This window comes from Pogona vitticeps, chromosome 6, assembly GCF_051106095.1.
Source record: "Pogona vitticeps strain Pit_001003342236 chromosome 6, PviZW2.1, whole genome shotgun sequence".
Classification (NCBI taxonomy): domain Eukaryota; kingdom Metazoa; phylum Chordata; class Lepidosauria; order Squamata; family Agamidae; genus Pogona; species Pogona vitticeps.
In genome coordinates, this window is record NC_135788.1 from 27,055,443 (window position 1) to 27,075,449 (window position 20,007).

The following is a 20,007-nucleotide window of genomic DNA, read 5'->3' on the forward strand; positions in this document are numbered from 1 at the left end:
ACCTACAGTGCATTGAAAACCGATTAATCCTGTAACAGGCAGTTTTTGTTCCATTTTGGTTTTTTTCTGGTCTGTAAGTCAATTCTCAGGCTGCAAGTCAAACCTAAATTTTGCGGCCAGAGAAGTCTGTAACTCAAAAAGTCTGTAAGTCAAGCCGTCTGTAAGTCAAGGGTCCACTGTATTTATCTAAGGTTTACACTATATTACATTCTATTAATTGTAATGTGGTATTTCTCATACAAATAAAGTTCTATTAATTTCATAAGGTAACACTAAGATTTGTTTAACCATTATGTGACATTTTGTGGACTGTAAAAGTTTCTGCCTAATAAATCTGGTAGTCTTTAATGTGCCGCAAGACTTTGTTGTTTTTACTGCAGGAGGCAGGCAGTGCAGTCCCAGCACAACGTTATGCTAGATATAGGTCTTCAAAGTGTAGTCAGGTAAGACTATGCAGACCTAGGCAGTTGATGAGACACTGAGCACAATTCATCAGTAGCAGCAGTTTAGACAACTTTCTGGCACTCATACAGGTCCTAACACATTTGGAAAAATAAATAAAGGCTTCATGAACTTGTCATTGCAGTTCACCTTCTTATTCATTTGCTGGATAAATAACTGAATTGTGTAATGTTGGCCAACTCACAGCTGCCTAAAGTACACATTGCCTTAAACTCCAGAAGGGACCAGAACCTTAGTTGTTGCTATACAAACACTCTGATTCATAACAATGGTTCCTCATTCATCACAAAGACAAACAGGATTCAAGGGGTGTTGTTTTTTTTTTTTAAGGAAATGAAAAGGAAAGCTGCTTAAAAGACACCAAAGGTTAATTAAACATGGGAAATCAAATACATTTCTAAATACAAATTTCTTTTATTATACGTATGCAAGTACTTCCTCCTCTACATAGGTTTCACAGCTCATTGGGTTATTCTAGTAAATGAACCTGAACACTGCAGTCAGACTTATTCCCATGTTATAACTTTATAACTGGACTTGGAGAAAATCTTTTATTGTAGTGCTTGCACATACCTAGTATTGCTGCTATTTAGGTGGTGCAATTTCTTCTGTGTCATTTAAATGGGCACCTTTAAAACCCAATTAAAACATGGCTGTTTATTCAGGCCTTCCCTCCAGCCAACTCTTGATTTTTTTCTTACTTTTCCTTTTTATCTTTACTGCTGTTCTTGTTTGATTATTATGTATTTGTCTATGTTTTATTATTTGATTTTATATTTGGAAGCCGCCTAGAGTGGTCCGGTGGGCCAGATAGGCGGGGTATAAATAAATAAATAAATAAATAAATAAATAAATAAATAAATAAATAAATAAATAAATAAATAAATAAATAAATAAATAAATAAATAAGGCCTGCTGGGCAGAAATGCAATAGGTGTAGACTGGCCAGCATTAAAATATGTAGGGGGGAAATAACACCTATTGAACATCTGTCTCTCTCACCTCTACTAAGTGAAAGTATTACAGCTATAGAGATACCACTAACCATCATAAGAAATGCCTTCAAATGAATTAAGATTTTAAAAAGTGCATCAAAATAAACTAGATATCTTTGTCTCTTTTTCCAAAGTAGCCTAATCAAAAGATATTACTTTTTGCACACAGTTTTTTCTGCTAGGCTTCATGGATTCCAAACTAGAATATCTGATTCTGACTCCAGAAGGTTTTGTCCATTCAGTGTATGCAAATTGCTTCAAAAGGAAATGCTCACAGGGAAAAAATGTTACAATTAGTTTTCAGATAAGTGACGTCAGTGCTGTAACAATCAGATAAAGTCTTAAAGTATATATTGAGATGAATGGCAGATACATATAGTTTGAAAACTAAATGGAAACGTACCGTTTATTCCTCGACATGGCTGTTGAGTTAACCCTTTAAAAGTGAATGGGACTTCCAGAACAGTGAATAAAAGATTGCAGCCCTAAACTGTGAGTAATGTATAAGATTATAGTCCAACATCATATATTCTAGAAAGCTGCAACAGAGAGAGAGAGAAGATACGAAGTGGGGTCATAAGACTTCTTCTTTCTTCTTCATCTCTTTTTCTTTTTGTGCCATCATTGCATCATAAACCTGCAGGCAAGGATTTTCTTCTTATCCATTGTATGTATGCCATTTGGAAGCAGGATATCTATACTTTAAGCATGTAAACAAGTGACTTTCTTTTGAAAGTTTTTTGATACTCCAGCAAGATACATGCAAGTAAGCAATCTTCTATGTTGGTCAGCTATGTTCTTTCCTTTTCTGTTCCATTACCACCTGCTTTTTGCTACTGTAAATAATTTTACTCATTCTGTTTTCCTCTATGTCTGAACCCTCGTCCAAATGTATGCAGTGCTATAGATCAAGTCTGGGTTTTCATTTAAAATTTTAGATGGGCATTTGCCCCATTGTTTGGTCTATTGTAGGGACAGGCTGGTTTGCTCCAGATTACATAATTGCTAGAGCGAAGCAGCCCAGCCCCAGAACACTCCTGCCTACACCTGGGTCCCTGTCAGGGGATACTCTTTTTTGGGGTAGGTACAATTGCTTCATATTGGTTTGTTTCCAGCACATGTGGTCACTGGGATTGAACCAAAGAAGAGCTTGCTGCTTTAAATTTCCCTTCCACTTTCAATTCTCCAATATTGTGAACTAACCAAGTCAATTTCCATTTTGATTCCAAAGTTAGACAAAATTGGTCCTTTTAGGCTGATATGGTGACAATACTCTGAGTTATCTAGGGTGGTCCCTAAATGCCTCACTCAGTTGTTTTCCTCTAGCTTGTGATGGATAGTAACCTACTCAAAAGAGAAACCAAGGCAAGTGCTTTGTTTATGCTACTCAGTAAAGCAACATATAAATGTACACAATAACAGTAATATAGTAGCAGTTACATCCTATTTTGTGTCACTATATTAGTGATGATGATGATGATGATGATGATGATGATGATGATGATGATGATGATGATGAAGCCAATTAGGCATGTAGCACTACTTTCATAATCATTAGTTATAAATAAATTATGGAGTAGCTTTTTCTCCCCTAAGCACTCTACAGAGACATAACAACAAGCCTATACTATAGATACTATCTAACAAACATGATAGAAATAGGAAAAGGAGTGGGGAGATCTTTCCTCCCTGGCCCCTTCTTTCAAAGGCTTGCTGCCCTAGAACTAGGGCAGCAAATCAAAGGAAGGGAGGGAGAGAGGGGAGGGGAGGATGAAAGCAGACGCATGCACCAGATGTGGAAAGCAAAGGATTAACAAGTTGGAATCAAGACTGATTTCCTCCCCTTTTTTTACTCCCGGGTTGCTGGAAGCAAATTAACACAGGGGAACTGGACTTCCTAGGTGCTACTTCACAGTGGATCCATTTGTATTTTTCCTGCTGTGTAGCAGTACCCTTAGTAATAGGTCTTTTTGTAGCTTCATCCAACATTACTCCCCCTCTCCTGTCTCTCTAAGTTTAGCTGCAGTCTTCACAGTAACTGGAATGAAAATGAATGCGGAACAATATATTGTTGCAGGTTATCTGTTTTGTGATGCAAAGGTAGATTGGGATTTGAATTGAGAGCTCTTCACTTTATAAGAGATCTGCTCATTGATTGATATAGACTAATTTAACTGCCAACAATATGGACTCTTAATATGGGGGAGGGATGGGCTATGGGGGTTGTTGTGATAATCACCTGCACTTTCAAATTTACCAGTACTATTATACCTGCGGTCTTCTTCATCATCCTCTTGTTATGTGCCATCAAGTTGGAAATGGCTCATAGTGATCCTAATGGGGCCCTTGCAGTAAGATATTTAAGGAGTGGTTTTATTACATCCACATCCCCAGTGAATTTCTGTGGCTGAGCAAGGATCTGAACCCAGCCTGTTGAATCCTAATCTGGCACTCTATCCATTACATCACACTATCATCAGTGACCTTGAGTGATCATGCAAGTGGACAATTTGTGATCCCTTCAAGTGTCACCTACTATCAGCCCTAGCCAATGGTGAAGGATGATGAGGCTTGTGCAGAGGATGGCAGCATTTTTCAAAACAAAGCTACCACCTTCAGCAGCAACTCTGAACACAGATGCACGAGGACAACACATCCCAGCTAAAAACATTAGTGATGAACTTGCGATGGTTGGGAAGCAAGACCGCTCGTTTTCAGTGGTTTAGATACCCGGCTGAGGAGCCAGAGGTTGGGAGTTCGATTCCTTACTGTGCCTCCTCCACATGGGCTGGACTGGATGACCCTCACCCCCAAGGTCCCTTTCAGCTCTTCCGCTTTAAGATATTATTTAAAGTCAGAACGAGTGAGTCTCCCGATACGACATACGTTGATTGTGAGGAAAGAAAACCCGCTCGGGCTCTCCTACAAAGGGCTTCCAGTTATTTCTCCCTTCGTGCAATTGTGTGAAATATGCGCCATTGACGGAAACAGTACATGTTCCCCGGCCGAAGGCCCCCAAACGGGGAACTGGCGCTCAGAACGGATCGGGGGGATCTCGTGAGAGAGATCCGCGCTCTCGCTCTCGCTCTCTCCGCCTGAGGAGAGACATAACCGCGGCCTCCGCCACTGCTCCTCCTCCCTCTCTGTCATCAGGTGGGCGGGAAGCGACGGCCGCGGCTGGCGGCCGCCTTGGGCCCAATGAGAGGCTTGGAGGTGGGCCGGCCTGTCTTTCGCTTTCAGGCCGGGCGGCCCGAGGGCTGGCCGGGCACTGCGTCGAAGGCAGCCTGCTTTTAAGGCGAGGCGCCGGCCATGGCAGTGACAGGGCCGCGGTTTCGGACGCCGCTTGCACCTCCCCCGGCCACCTTGTCGCGGCTGAGGCGCCCCTGAGAGACGCCTGGCGGCCGCTCCCACTCCCACTACGTAACCTTCCTGACACGAGACCGGGCCAAGGTAAGCGAAGAAGCTGAGCTGCCAAAGACTTAGGTAGGCTGGGCCTGAGGGATTGTTGTCCCGGGGAGGAATCGGGCGCCGGCTTCGAGGACGAGGAGGAGGCTTCCTGACTGCTAGTATAAGAATTTACTGCTAATATAAGTTATTGCTAATATCAGAAGGTCCGTCCGACCTTCAAGGCTTGAGCTGAAAATGAAATGCTTGGGTCGCATCGAAGCTTACTCGTTATACTTAAGATACATTCAGATCCGTGGGACTTTGCTGGGTGTGAGCAGTTCAGATGCCCCTGGAGCAGTTTCGTGCTGCTGTAAACCACGAAAGGTGTAGATGGGCCATTCTACAAAAGCTCACTCTGGTACGTGAAAACGCTTTGCCAAGATAAAAGGATTCCGTTTTAAATTTATAGTAAGACGCTTTTGTGAAATATCCATTCACTCCATTAGGTTGGTTTGTCTCTAACCTGATGCTCACGATTAATTGATTTATTACTTAAATTTGCATACCGCTCCCCTACTCGGACCTCTTGCAATAATAAACAAAACAAGAAAAAACTAAAACTACTTGAAACCAGTGTATCAGCAAACCAATAAAACCAGCGGGCGCTAAAGGAGGAGAACAAAAAGTGGTGGACAAAAGGCTAGGGTTGTCGTGGGAAGCCTCCCTGGAAAGCCACGTCTTCAGTTGCCTCCTGAATGTCCCCAGGGAGGCGAAGCTCCTCCGGAAGCTGGTTCTGCAAGGTTGGGGCCACTGCAAGGAAGGCCCTACGTCTAGTAGATGGCTTATGGGCCTCCCTTGGGGTGGCCACCTGAAAGAGCCTCGCCTGTGATAATCTAGTGGGTTGGGTATATGACATTGGGGGAAAACACTCTGACAAGTAATGTGGGCCCGAAACATAGAGAGCTTTGTACGTGAGTGTCAAAACCTTGCACCTGATCCAAGACACAACAGGTAACCAACCAGTGGAGGCGAGCCAGAACCAGGGTGATACAGTTAACCTTGCTTCCACTAACCACCGGTCTGGCTGCTGCATTCTGGACCTGCTGTAATCTCTGGATCAGCCTTGAGGGAAGCCCTACATAGAAAGCAAATAACTAGTTATTTTTACTACAATTCCCATGATCCCCGTTAGCCATGTGGTGTAGGGGTTTACTGGGGTTATAATCTAGCACATTGGAGGCCCCACATTGGGCCAGGCTGGTGTAAATCTTAATCCCTATGTATAATTAAGTCTGGATCCAACCTGTAGTCAGTGACACCCCTGTGGGACAGTGTTGTTCATATGTGGTTTGAATGAAAAAGAAGAAAAGAGGCTGATAAAGGATCTTACTCCATCTCAAAAACACCTATGGGGATCTGTTAAAACTGTTTCTTTTCCACCCCCTCCCTGTATTTTTACTAGAATCAGAGAAAACTGCTTGGATCAAGCAGCCTGCTGTAGTGCTGGCTAGCAAAGCTGAGCTCCAGGTTAAGCAGTAAAGGTAGAAGCTGGGTATCAAATGAACTGGAGAATCTTGGGGAAGGTTTCCTCTAGTGGGGGTCAGATATAAGATTGAGATGGGGGGCAGCATAAGGGTGACAGTTTTTAAAGGCCAGCCTGTGGAGGAAGGTGAAGAACAATGATACCCTCTTCTAGGGAGAAGAAAGAGGTCTGTTCAAAACAGCTACTGACAAACACTTCAGTGCAGGGTCAAAAGTTTGCCAACCTGGAATCGGAGAATGTTTTCTGCAGTGATTTATAACAAATCTGAACAGGTTGTACTGTGAATGTTTACATGTGACTAACCCTAGTGAACACAATGAAGTTTACTTTCAGGTTTATGGAATTATTGTTACGCTTTAGGCCCAGATAGATTTTTGTGAGAATAAGAGCCACAGAATGTAATGGGGCTTCTTTTTGTGTAAACATGGATAGAACTATTTATTTGTTAAGTGTTTTTGCACCTCAGTGCTACTGTCCATGTGCGAAAGACAGAAATGTACCTGTTGTCAGATTTTATTATTGGTTCTTGTCTTTGCAACAGGGTAATTTTTGCAAGATTTTTTCTCTACTTTTCTGCAGTGCTTTGTATCACAGATGAACAGATGCATTCTAATTTGTCATCTTCTGTGCTCCATATTTTCCTCTATGGATTGTAAACATTTGGATGTTTTTCTTCATGATGGAATGTGTGAAAACCCAAGAGAGATGTTTTCTAACTGAAAACTCAATCGAGCCAGTACAGATCTTACATAAATCATCTGTGTTCTTTCTTTCTTTCCTTCCTTTCTTTCTTTTTCTACCTACCTACCTATTCCACCCACCCTCCCAACACACAATAGTATGACAGCAAGATGGCAATGACAAACCCAAAAGCACAATCAACATATGAACACAAGAAAAATAGTTATAAAGGGAGGGTGTTCTGAAATGCATCTTTGAAAAGCAACATTTTTATTTGCTTTCTAAATAATTGTGAGAATCGATAATAGTATGCAATTATTACCGTAATTAAGGACGTGTCACAGAACAACTGACTGCATGATGCCATTGTTATATTCAGCTTAGCTTTTGTAAACTGATAGTTAGCTGCAGTTTTCTTTATGTAGCTGAACATTCCATCCTACCCATAAGTGTGTGTGTGTGTGTTTGACAAATGATAGCCTTCAGTTATGCCATACTTAAGCATGATGTTTCAAGACACATGCTACATTGATATGAATTTTTATCAAAATAGATTGGCAATACAGTACTCACTTTTTATGTCCTTGTGGTCAATGGATGGTACTTTAACAAAATAAATTATGATATTTATTTGTTTAGACTTTTGTCTCATCTTGTTTCAAAGCCTTTTTTAACAAAACTGTTTTCTACTTCAAGTCATACAAATAGACTTTGTGTTTAGAATTATCTAACCTTGTACCATGTAAAATGAGTGGTCGACCAGACCAGATGGGTGGGATATAAATAAAATAAATAAAATAAAATAAATAAAATATTTTAACCCCCAGTCATCAACTAGTATTTGGTGTTTCCTTATGAGTCATTCCCGTATAGTTAGGATTTCTTATGTAATGGCCAAGATTTATATTTTGCTATTTTTTAAAAAAAAATCTCAGATGTCTTCAAATTTTTAGGGGACATCTTCGCTAAGGCATACAACCACAAAAGAGTGATATGGAAGAATGAGAACTTTGATATGGTCACTAAGCTTTATTCTGCATTTTTGGTGTGTGTTCCCTGTCATTTAAGATAGAATGATTCATTTTTATCTTTCAGAAGAGGAGCCGTTCAGGAAATGGCCTTTCCTAAATCCTTAATGAATCTGCTGACCTTTAGTTTTGGATCAGCAATTGGCTTTTTCTTGTGTTACCTGCTCTTTAGTTTAGTATTGGAAGAACAAATTAAAATTGAACCTCACATCCTCTACAATGATCCTCATGGCCATCACTCACATGATGATGAAAGTAATCCACTGAAAGGACAAATGAATTTCAATGCAGATACTGGGCAACATCAAGGTATGATTATATGCTGTTTGTAGCAGGGTTCTTCCCCCACAAGATTTTTTCATAGTCCTCTGCTATTATATATTGTACTTGGATTCCCTGTATTTTCCCCTGCATATGATGTAAGATTGTTCATGGAACTGTTTTAGATTGTTTCATCACAATAAAATATTGTGAATTCATATGTAAGGAATTGAGAAAACAATTTGCTTTAACATTTAAGAAGTTAGCAGTGCAGTATCATTGCCTTACACTACAGTCCTGTTTATGTCTACTGAAAAGTAACTCCTATTAAGGGTGTGATTAGATGGCCCAATTATCCCAACCTGGATCAATGTTAAACAGGTGTGGGATGTCATTTGGGGCAACCCACATGCATGCATCAACCACACTGCACATATAGCACAATCTCCTTTCTCTTGAAAGGGAAAAAAATGAACAAACAAAAATCCCATGTGTCTCCCCTCCATGCTTTGCCTATGCTAGGTAACGATCTTGAGAAATGGAAAGCTTCCTTTCTACTTACCTAAGTAACAAAAGGGAGGCAGTGCCTTCTATTTCATGGAATTGCTGCTAACCGACACAGTGCATCAGCAATAGTTTGAAATGGCTTTTTAAAAAGTCCTTTCAAAGTACCACTGATATGTTAGCCTCCTTTCCCTTCCATTCTGTAGATGAGCAGCCAGGCAGCTTCCCATTTCTTAAGATGGTTAAGTGGCTTCAGCAAAGGGACAGCCAGGCATCCACTTTGGTTTGATTCAAGTGATTTCACACATGAATTGGACCAAAACAGAGCACACCTACCTGCACCAAAAAAGACAGTAGGCCCTGATTGAGAGCCAAAAAGTTGCAGGAAGGCATTGATCAAGGGTGAGCTAATTCATGATGGCATGTATGTCATGTGGTTGCTAGAGAAAGGAGTTGATCAGACCGGATTGTGTAGCAAATGCATACCTGATCACACCCTGTCTTCCATGGGGCATAGATTAAAGTGAGTGCTTATAGGATTACACCTTAGTGCTATTTGTTAATTTTTTAGCTTGACGTTTGTCATTGTAAAATTAATACTGTTGTTCACAATCTGATTCCCTTCCTTAGACTGTAACATTCGTTTAGTAGTATCTATGAACACAAAATATTTTTCTAAACCAGTTTAACAGGATGGTAATGTCTAACTTAGGTTAGCTTTAAAAGCCAAAATTGAACTAATTATATTGTTATATTTGCTAAATTCAAATGGAAGGTTATAACATAGAGGGTAAGGATGCAGTTAGTTTTTTCAGGATTTTTTTTGATATCTGCAATTTTTCATACTTAGCCCAGTGGGGGAATCACACCAGGATGCCCGCAGAAGTTTCAAGATTTCCCAGAGGAGCAGCAGAGAGAAATACTGAGTGGTGGTCTTTTTGCCCTTCTTCCCAGTTTCCAATGCAAAATCAAGTGGAACAGTTCTGCCCTGCTTGTGTTGCCTTGGTTAATTTCACGTTCTTGCTTTGTTAAGTTTCAAATGGTTGTGTTTGCCAGGATGGGTATTGTACCTAGCCATTTGAAACTTACCTATATAACCCTGTAGCTGACAAGAGCAATAAAAAAAAAAACAAGCAGCATGGGCTATTAAACTTAATCCTACTCAAAAAGCAAAGGGTAATATTTATTTAGGTGCACATAAGAAATCCTGCAAGGCATGGTATCAATTCTTGTGCAGTATCAAAGGAATTATGCAGAGGTTTTAATGGGAAGAAAATGAATCCAGGAAATCTTGGAGCAGGAAATCAGAAGCCAGAACATCCAATTGAAGGTTATGGGTCTAAGAAACATCTCGAGTCAAAACCTTTATATGGGCAATAGGTGTCCAAAACATCTAACATATAATTACAGTCCTTATTATGTTTACCTTAGTTAATACTTATGTATATTTTGAAATTCTCTTTTTTTTTCTTTTTTTCTTTTTTTGGTTTTTTGGATTACACACAACATCCTGGAAACACTGGGGGACCTAAAATAATCCCTGATTCTAGAGTTCTTGTCTATAGAATTGCACTCCTTTAGAAACTAAAGCAAATAGTGTATTTTCTGTACTGTAAAGGCTGCTCTATCAGGCTTTCTTGTAATTGTGAGATGAAAGTTGATTTTCTGATCATGTACGTATCTGTATCTTTCCACTTGTATGAAGATTCATCATACTGATGGCATGTTGAATTTCCACTCCACCCCCCCCCCCCTTTTAGATGAAGACAAACATGTTGCTGAAGAACTGTACCAGAAAGTAAGGATCCTTTGTTGGGTGATGACTGGCCCTCAAAATCTGGAAACAAAAGCTAAACATGTCAAGGCTACCTGGGCCCAGCACTGCAACAGAATGCTGTTTATGAGCTCTGAAGAGAATAAAGATTTTCCAACAGTGGGACTGGAAACCAAAGAAGGCCGAGACCAGTTGTACTGGAAAACAATTAAAGCTTTTCATTATGTACATGATCATCATCTTGATGAAGCAGACTGGTTCATGAAGGCAGATGATGACACTTACGTTGCACTGGACAATTTGAGGTGGCTTCTTTCAAAATACAGCCCTGAGAAGCCTATTTATTTTGGAAGAAAGTTTAAGCCTTTCGTGAAGCAGGGCTACATGAGTGGAGGTGCAGGCTATGTTCTCAGCAAAGAAGCTTTGAAGAGATTTGTAGATGCTTTTAAAAACAACAAATGTACTCATAGCTCTTCTGTTGAAGACTTGGCGTTAGGCAAATGCATGGAGAGTATCAGTGTAGAAGCTGGTGATTCTAGGGATACAAGTGGCAAAGAAACTTTTCATCCATTTGTGCCAGAGCATCATTTAATCAAAGGGTATCTACCCAGAACATTTTGGTACTGGAATTATAACTACTATCCTCCTGTGGAGGTAAGATTTTTTAAAATTTTAATTTTTACAGTATAGCTTTTATCCTGTCAAGTAAGTAATTCATCCAATCCAAAACTGTACTTGTAATAGATGGTATTCAGAGTTCAAGGCAGAGGTCTTTTGTGTCTTGGCATCTTTCTGCTGTACTTTGAGAATAGCTGTATAACATCTTATATTTGGACATTATTTCTGAAGCTGCTTTTCAAAACACAGCACATTTCTATTGTTTTTATAAATAAAGGTAGAGCACCTAATACTAAACCATTTTTGTGGTGTTTAAGTTTGCATTGCTAATATTTAAATAAATACAGCATGTGATGTTTCTCTCTTTTAATAATGTTTTTTCTTCTCTTTTTTTCTCTCTCTCTTTTTCTTTTCTGTTGGTAGGGTCCTGGTTGCTGCTCTGATCTGGCAGTTTCTTTTCACTATGTTGATGCTGCCACCATGTATCATTTGGAATATTTGATTTATCATCTCCGTCCTTATGGTTACCAATTCAGGTACAATCCTGATTCTCTTAAGGGTCAAGGAAAACAAAATCTAAGTGAAGCAGCAAAGGATAATGCAAAATCCAAAGCTGAAGGAGAAAAGCCTCTGAAAGCCTCTGAATAAAATTGTTTATAGTGCACTGAACAGGCCTTATGGAATAGTGAACACATTTAGCTTACAGTGGCTACATGGATTTGCTAGAGAGATGCCTACATATTTTTAAAGGTGTTCCTTTAAGCAGCTGCCTACTGCAAGTTCTTTTCTAATTGTGCTGGTATGAAGGATATTTCAAATGCCAAGAGACTGCAAGGCCAAGTCCATAAAGCGTTCCTTAATTTTGATTCAGTCATGTATGCACACAAACTTTATATCAAAACACATGCTTTGTCTTTATTGATACATTATGCAGTATTTTATTCCTTTTTATTATGTACATTCTTCAATACCTTCAGTTAATTAGGTTTAGCACATTAGAAACTGGCAGATGTTTTTCTGAAGAGATTTAAGTGTGAATGTTTACTTAAGAAAAAACTTTATGCCATAGAGATTCAAGGATGAATGTGTGTTAGGTAAATGTTTTGTCCTTCAAAAATCAGTGGTCAGTCAGTAATCATGGATAGATTCTAAGGTTCAGATTTGCATCTTGTTTTGCAAAACTATGGGATTTTAATTCCACATGTCATACCGATGAATTTCTTTTTTGCAGAGGAAGTCAGAGTACCATTAAAACTGGCAGATGGTCAAGTTAAACATAGGAATCTTGAGCTCATTACTATTGGCATGGGTACAGGCTTACTAGATTGGTGTAGGCAATCCTTTTAGGCCTAGCTGTGATGCCAGGTGGTGAGTCAGGGCCATGCATGCATGCATTTACATGTACCCATCCCCTTCCCCAGTGATCCTGACCAAGAAACAGCAGTGAAAAACATAGGGGTAGGGGACAGGTTCAGGGGACATGAAAACCTTTCTCAGTCCCTGGCAATCCCTGATAACAGTTTCTCTTGTCATGATAAAATGGTTGCTGAGCTGTAGGAGAGAGTGGATGGAACTCCCTAGGTTTCGCAGTCCACTTGAAGAGCAGCCAAAGGCTACGTGTAGCTTCACAGGATGCTGGTTGTCAATGTGTGCACTAAAGGGACAAGTTAAACAAGTGAACTTCCTCATGCTGCCTCTGGAATGTGAATTGCTGTGTTAATAATTAGGTAGTACTGTACCAGAACATTGGACCTACATCAGCATGGGTATTGGTTAAACGGTAATATGAGGCTTTGTTGCCTCTCCAGTATTTTGTACATTTCCTACTTTTCATTTATTGTTAGATGGTTGTAATGACTTAGGTTATCTGAAAATATGCCTGTTTTTTGTGAGCGGTATCCTTACATCTTCTCATTAGGTTAAACCATGCTTTCCCTGTATATTTGATTATCTTGCTTATTTAGCTATCTTTGAACACAAGAAGGAAGTCCATACTTCGTGCTGAAACAAGAACTGTAGTGCGATTATTTGATATTAATGATGCCCTCTCCATTTATTGTGTACCAAATTGTGTCTTATCTTGAAAGTCAGACTTCTTCATATAATAGTCCTGCTAAAAGTGATCAACCAGGGCTTGAATTCATCATATTGATGTTTAAATTAAGGTTATACATTTGATAGTGTATACTGGTTAGATATCTTTGCCAACTTAATGAAGTGATTGTGATGTGCTTTTTAAATTAACTTGGACATTGACAATAATCCAGTGTCTCAGGAAGCTGTTTATTTCACCGTTGCATGTGTTTCTACCACTCAGACATTCAAGCATGTATGATACTGTTTTATTCATATTGTTCCTCTTAACTAATGAGGCGCACCATACAATATGAACATGTCGTTGTGCATCAGTAGGATTTACCTCACACAAGAGTAGGCTAGATAGTCTCTTATTTATGCTATAAAATTGGCCTGTGGAGATATTCTGGAAACCAGAGTTAATGGAACAATGCACAAGCTTTGCTATAGAATTAAACTTATGTCAGTGTGTTATTTTTCTATTGGCTGAATCATGAGGGGCAAATTGCAGAAGCAGTAATAGAAATGCCAGATTCCCAAGCACTTGTGACAGATGCATTCTAAGATAAATTTTAAATCGTTTTGCTCTTTCATAGATTAAATTTAGGCTTATGTGACATCTTGACACCCTGTGTCAAGTGAAAGTACTTTGAGATGGAGGGCTTCTAACACTACAAGTCAAAATGCCTTGTAGAGCATTTCCATCATTCCTCCTTCATAGTCTTTCTATTGTAAGCAACGAGACAGAAGCAGTGTGGGAAATCATGGGAAAATTAGAAATGGAAGACAGTATTTTCTACTTTCCCTCTGTATGAAATTCAGTGAGTGTAGCGGGGTGATCTTGCAATAAAAACCTCATCTGGAAGCACCTGTAGTATATTTTGCAACTTTTGCTAGTTGCTTCTTCTAGTTTGAGCTTTAGTGGCATCCGTCTGCCTTATCTACCTCAATATATATATTCAAGCACCTGGTATAAATTTGCCAGGGTTGTAATGAATGGCTGCGCAGCTCATTTGGGAGAAGAACGAACTGTTTAATGGCTTTTTACCTTCAGGCATCATGATGGCTATTACTTACTGTCCTTTTTAAAAATCTTGTGGTTTGGTGCCTGTCAGTTTGGAGCTATGTCCCCAAAGCTGTGACTTTTACATACTTAGGGGGGACATTTTAGAGGCATCTGAAGTACTTCAGAAAAAGAGCACCAGTCCCTTTGCTCATATCTGAGGTCTAAAACAATGTGATGTCAGCAAAGAAAGTGGAAGTAGTAAAGAAGAAGAGGGACTTTGCATTCCCATACCTTTAAGAGCTCATAGTATGTATTTTCAAGATAATATTAGGGCTGTGAGAGTTTCTATTTGTAAATTAAAAGCTTCCCTCCCTGTAGAGGTATGATTGAGAAGGGAGAAAAAGGCCAAGGTATGAAATGTTCTTGTTCAGAACAGGCAACCTCAGTTGTGCAAATTTGCACGTCCAGTACATCAGGAAACTTCTTTACACTGGCTCATACTATTCCAGCTCCATATTGTCAGCTCTGACTGGCAACAGTTCAGGGTTTTAGACAGAGGCCTTTCCTATTACCTGACAACAGCAGTTGAAAGGACTCAGTGGTTTGACAAAGAAGAAAGACGTCCTTTCCCCTACCTCTTTCTTTTGGTCCTCAAGAAAAGGATTACAAAGCTTTTGTTAAGAGCAGACTGCAGTCATGAGTAGGAGAAGTCTACTTCAGGAGGTCGTAGTAAACTGAAACATTTTGTTGCAAGCCCTGCTTGTATATTTAAAGTTTTCTTAGTTGGAGTGATTTTGCAAATTGTATCGACATGCTTGCAGTGTTGTTGTTAGTATCTGTTATTTGACTTTTTTGAAAGTATTGGCTTCGCTTCACAAAGCCCCGTGTCACTGGCCAAAGGCAGTTACTGTTTCCACCAGTTTTACTCCTTACAGGAAGAAATTTTTAAAATTAAATTAAAATTAAAATGTCTGGGGAAGAAAATTATAATTTTCTTCCCCGGACATAGCCTTCCCCCTGCTGTGTGACACACCATTCCCATGTCCTTAGCCCTCAAGAAAAGCTCTTTGCCAGTTTGTGAGGGCTGCAGTAGGAATTCCTGGGGCATGGAGGTTTCTTTATGTATTGGGAGTGCAATCCTATTGAACACCTTTCAGACTAAGAGTGCCTTTACTGTGAAGAGGTAGAGGATGTTTTTTAAAAATACTGCTTTGGAGTTAAAAAGTGTTTACTTCTCCCATACAATTTTCCTTTAAACCTTTATTTCTCAGTGGTTGACTCTGAGCATCTGGTTGCCAAATTTTACACAATTTATAGTTTCACCACATTCCTGATTTTGTTCTACCAGTAGTGTATTAGTGTTTCCTTTAAACCTTGAGTATTTTTCATCACCAAGAAGCATGTTTGTGTCTAAAGGCACAAGATATCTTTTGTAGTACTGTGCAAAAACGTGTACATGGGATTGACATCAGTTGCTCCAATGAACTTTAATCTTGATTTGTATACCCTTTGTATAATTTATATAAAATGTAATGCGCTTATCTGGTCTGCTTGACAAAAAATTCCCATGGGTATTGTGAGATTAGTTTAATTTGTAATCACTTAGTAAGCTCCCTTTTAAAAACCTTTCTTAGAATATTTTACAGCATCAGTGTATTTAAGCAGTGTTCAAAGTATTTCATGTGTAGTATATGCTAAGGTTGTTTCTGTTCTGCTTTTATTTTTCCTAATATTTTTCTCCTTTGATTTAAGTGCAATCATGAATTTCTATCATGAGATTTTATTGTGGAAAAGAAGTAAACTGGCTCTGTCTTTGAGCTCTTTGTATATTTTAAAACAGTATCATATTTAGCTGATTGTAAAGCTTCTTTGTCTCCTACTAACTGAGGAAATATTTCACCTTATTGTGCACAACATATTATATAATTCTTGCTGGAAACACATCTGAAAAGGATAAATTGCTGAGCAGTATAATAATGTCAAAACAAAGTGATGAGGAATTACAGGAAAATGCTTTCTGACCACAAATAGTGGTTAACATTAGTTTATATGATCAACAAATGAATGTTTTTGAAATACTGTATCATCTCTGAAGTGCCTTTCACTGGTTTTAGTAATTAATTTAAATGAGATATGTACAAATAAAAATAACTTACACAATTAAACAACCCACTTGTGCCTCTTAATGTATTCTTAATTCTGTTGTGACTTATTTTCAGGGATGCATTAGACATGTACATTGGATTTTTTGAGGCATGAAGCACTGCGTCCCAATAACTTGTGAAATTTGTTGGCAGTTTCTAGATGTTATTTCCATATGGCCACACTGAATCAGAAGGTGAACTATTGTTACTTTAACTTTATTTTTGTGAAAGATTATATGAGCAGTAGTGGATAGAGTGACGGACTAGGACTCTGGAAAACAGGGTTCAAATCCCCACTCAGCCATGGAAACTTACTGAGCGAGTGGAAAAACCACTCCTTAAATATCTCACTTGTAAGCCCTGTTAGGGTCACTCTGTCAGTTCTAACTTGATGGCACAGAACACAAACATGTGCAGCTGTACCTTGTGAATTTCAGGAGTGAAGGAAAGCAAACTACTGTAGCACTTTCGAAAGTAACAGATTTTGATTGAAAGCCCACACAGACATATGTAAATCTGTTAATCTCTAAAGTGCTACAATATTTTGTCTTTTTCCCCTTGTCTCTTGCTAAGACCATGAGACAAACTGACACAGCTACTTCTTTCAATATCACTCTATTTTACTTAGGGTCTATTAAATAGTAATTACGATTCTACCCTTTTATACATGGTCTAAGAAATACCATAATCCCACTCTTACACTCCCCAGTACCCATCTTTTTTGTTATGTGCTGGCATGTCATTTCTGACTTACGAAAATGCTGCTAGGATTTTGAGATGTCTGAGGAGTGGTTTACTATTGCCGTCCCCCATGAGTTCCCATAGCCCAGACTTGGGCAAAGTCCGGCCCGAGGGCCACATACGGCCCGCGAGCTGCTGCTGTCCGGCCCGCGTACAGTTTTGAACAACAAAACCATTTATAGCTTTTTGTCTAAAGTTGATCAGTTGCTTATCTTTAACATACTGCAAAAAAACCTCTTTAGTATTTGTGAAGATTAACAAGTTTAAAATAAAAACATAACATCACTGTTTCATTTTTTTAAGTAAAGTTGGTTCGACCCCTGAACACAGTTCAGATTTTTCATGTGCCCCCCTTATAGAAATTAATTGCCCACCCCTGTCATAGCCAGTTGGGGATTTGAAGCAAGGTGTTCTAGTCCAACACTCTGTCCACTGTTCCAGATTGGTTCTCACCTGTCTTGCTCATTTTGCAGTTTTTTCCCATTTGTCACTTACACAATCCAGAAGAATGCTGCTTTGTTCAATATTTTTAAAAAAACAGAACAAAGAAAAACATTCAGTTGCAACATCCCTTCACAAAATGCTGCCTGCTAGACATTCACAACAATTTCCTAGATTGCCTCATTAGAGCAACCTTGCTAAACCTGTTGACCACCAGATATTTGAAGTATAGCTCTCATTATTGCTACCCATTTGCGGTCTTGACCAAAGATGATGGGAATATCATCTGAACATCTAGAAGGCTTTGTAAACATTGACTTTTACAAATAAGATTTACACAAATGTTGTCAAATAAAGGCAACATGCATGCCTTGTTTTGTTCACATGATCAATTTAATAATTGTCCATCAATTTTGGGTAGTACAGTACCTTTGTGTAAGAAAGTTTGAAAGGAAAACAGTATGAAAAAAATACATCTATGTACATCTTTCAGTGCTTTTCCTTGTTACGCTCCCTTATAACTGACAATGACATTTCCCTATCTTCTGTTAACATAATTCTTTTTGTACCAGAGCCCTGAGTTAGAAGAATGTATAGAATATGCTTTAACATGTATCCCTAAATGCTGCTCTTGATCTGCCCGCAGAGTCCTGCTTGCAAGTAGTCAACCTAGGTAAGGCATCTAAGCCTCAATGGACAAGCTGGGCAATTCTCTTGATGTGAGCATATCCAGGGCCAGTGGTTTTTCTGTGTGGCTAATTGTCTGCAACTACAGCTGGTTCTCAGCTCCTGTAAATGCACTGAAGAAGCAAATTATGTATTTAATTTCAGATGCACCACAATGCCTCATTAGCTGTTGTTTGACCTTAGCACCTATTATCACTAAACAGCAGAACTAATAGTAAGAAAAGATGGAAGTTGTAGTCCAACTACATCTGTCAAAGTATGTGATGATAATCATTTCTTTTTATATTTTTACTTTTGCCTGTGCTGGATAAGATTGATCAGAATTTCAGTCCCGTAACATCTGGTGGGGCACAGTCTAATTTAAATTAGACATGGTTGAATGTATACCCACCTAGGTATCAGTACTGGTGATTACGGAATCTATGTACAAAGTTCCCATCAAACAGGCTCCCCACCACATTTGGTGCTTGGATGGGTTCTACCAGTTTGAGGTGTCATTTACCCTATTCCATGCTGCAAAATGTTTTCATTCCCAAATTATAAAAAAGACCAGATTAATATTAAAATAAAGGTAAGTATAAAAATCCTTAGACATGTTAATGTACCTGAAATGCTGCCATAGGCAGTAGAAAAGCTGAATAAACATGGAAGTATAACCAGTATTTTTTGTCAAGCTAATCGCAATGAAGGCAGCATGCTTTATGAAAAGGGCAGGCCAGTGGGTCCCTCCACATGTTCTTGAACTACAGCTCCTATAATACTGCACCATTGTCTACGCTCCCTAAGCCTGATGGGAATTCCAGGCCAAGGACATATGGAGAGCCACACCAAGTCATTCCTGCCCTGTAAAGTCTATTGTTGGATTCACTGTGAACAACTATCAGTTTGATACAGAAATAGCACTTGTAATAATACATTTGGAGTTTCTTTTCGTATTCTTAGGCAACCTCCAGAAACATTTGGCTTCATTGTAAAAACATGAGTTCTCTGTAAGAGAAAAACATAATACAGTACAAAATTCTTATGTAAGAAGAGTAGATAAATGATCTGCATTTGAGCACTCGGGCAATAAGGAAATATACGGATCTCTGTGTTGATTCCTTTATGCTGTCCTTCAAATAAAATAGTCCTGAACGACTCTGAGAAATGGAGCATTCTAAGTATTTTAAACAAGAAATAATACTGTATTTAGAACTATTAAAACTTACATAAGGCAGAATCATTTGCAAAGTCACAAAAGCAAAACACATACAGTATATGTTGTTGTTGTTTTAAAAAGTATTTTTTTAACAAGAAGATAGAAGCTGTACTATTATCCTGATGTACTTGCTTAGCCACGGACACAAGCCCTTTGGCATTCCTCTTCTGTATCAAACCTATTTTGGTTGCCGTCACAGCCACTATACCAAAACCTAGCACATGAATTAGCATCCTTGGCATAATACCACTTCACTTGATAATTGCGACATTCTCCAGTTTTAATTGGTTCCAGGCACTTAGTATCTGAAAATGAAGACAAGACAAGGTTTTGGTTTTTTTCTCCATTCTGCTGAGATGTGCTGAATTATATCTGGAGAATCATTGATTCTCCACCCCAGTATAAGAAGATATTTTACTTCTGGGGTGCAGCCCACAAAGGTTGTGGGTAGGAAGCATGTT

The 20,007-nt window shown here is 39.0% G+C and overlaps 2 protein-coding genes across 4 annotated transcripts in view; one reads left to right on the plus strand and one right to left on the minus strand.

Annotated features, from left to right (window-relative positions):
* The first annotated feature begins 4,766 nt into the window (after positions 1 to 4,766).
* C1GALT1 (core 1 synthase, glycoprotein-N-acetylgalactosamine 3-beta-galactosyltransferase 1) lies at positions 4,767 to 16,503 on the plus strand. Of its 3 annotated transcripts, none has more exons than XM_020781828.3 (4): positions 4,767 to 4,907; positions 8,164 to 8,405; positions 10,622 to 11,289; positions 11,677 to 16,503. In XM_020781828.3, exons 2-4 carry the CDS (start codon positions 8,183 to 8,185, stop codon positions 11,899 to 11,901), a joined length of 1,116 nt encoding a protein of 371 aa, XP_020637487.1. In that variant the 5' UTR covers positions 4,767 to 4,907; positions 8,164 to 8,182; the 3' UTR covers positions 11,902 to 16,503. The 3 variants fall into 3 exon arrangements, with proteins under 3 accessions (XP_020637487.1, XP_020637495.1, XP_020637501.1); XM_020781836.3 differs by having other exon boundaries at positions 4,871 to 5,262; XM_020781842.3 differs by lacking the exon at positions 4,767 to 4,907 and adding an exon at positions 4,917 to 4,940.
* A 1,532-nt stretch (positions 16,504 to 18,035) lies between these two features.
* Positions 18,036 to 20,007, minus strand: part of COL28A1 (collagen type XXVIII alpha 1 chain) — an 81,394-nt gene continuing 79,422 nt past the window's right edge. The window contains exon 35 of the mRNA XM_020781814.3: positions 18,036 to 19,851. Within this exon, the coding sequence (XP_020637473.3) occupies positions 19,679 to 19,851 (173 nt within the window). The 3' untranslated portion in view covers positions 18,036 to 19,678. The remainder of the gene's footprint in view (positions 19,852 to 20,007) is intronic.

Bases quoted from the DNA above. Each gene is read 5' to 3' on its own strand.
- C1GALT1 (XM_020781828.3), top strand. From the start codon at position 8,183: ATGGCCTTTCCTAAATCCTTAATGAATCTGCTGACCTTTAGTTTTGGA. The intron at 8,406-10,621 runs GTATGATTATAT...CCCCCCTTTTAG, and splicing joins AGATACTGGGCAACATCAAG to ATGAAGACAAACATGTTGCT. The intron at 11,290-11,676 runs GTAAGATTTTTT...TTCTGTTGGTAG, and splicing joins ACTACTATCCTCCTGTGGAG to GGTCCTGGTTGCTGCTCTGA.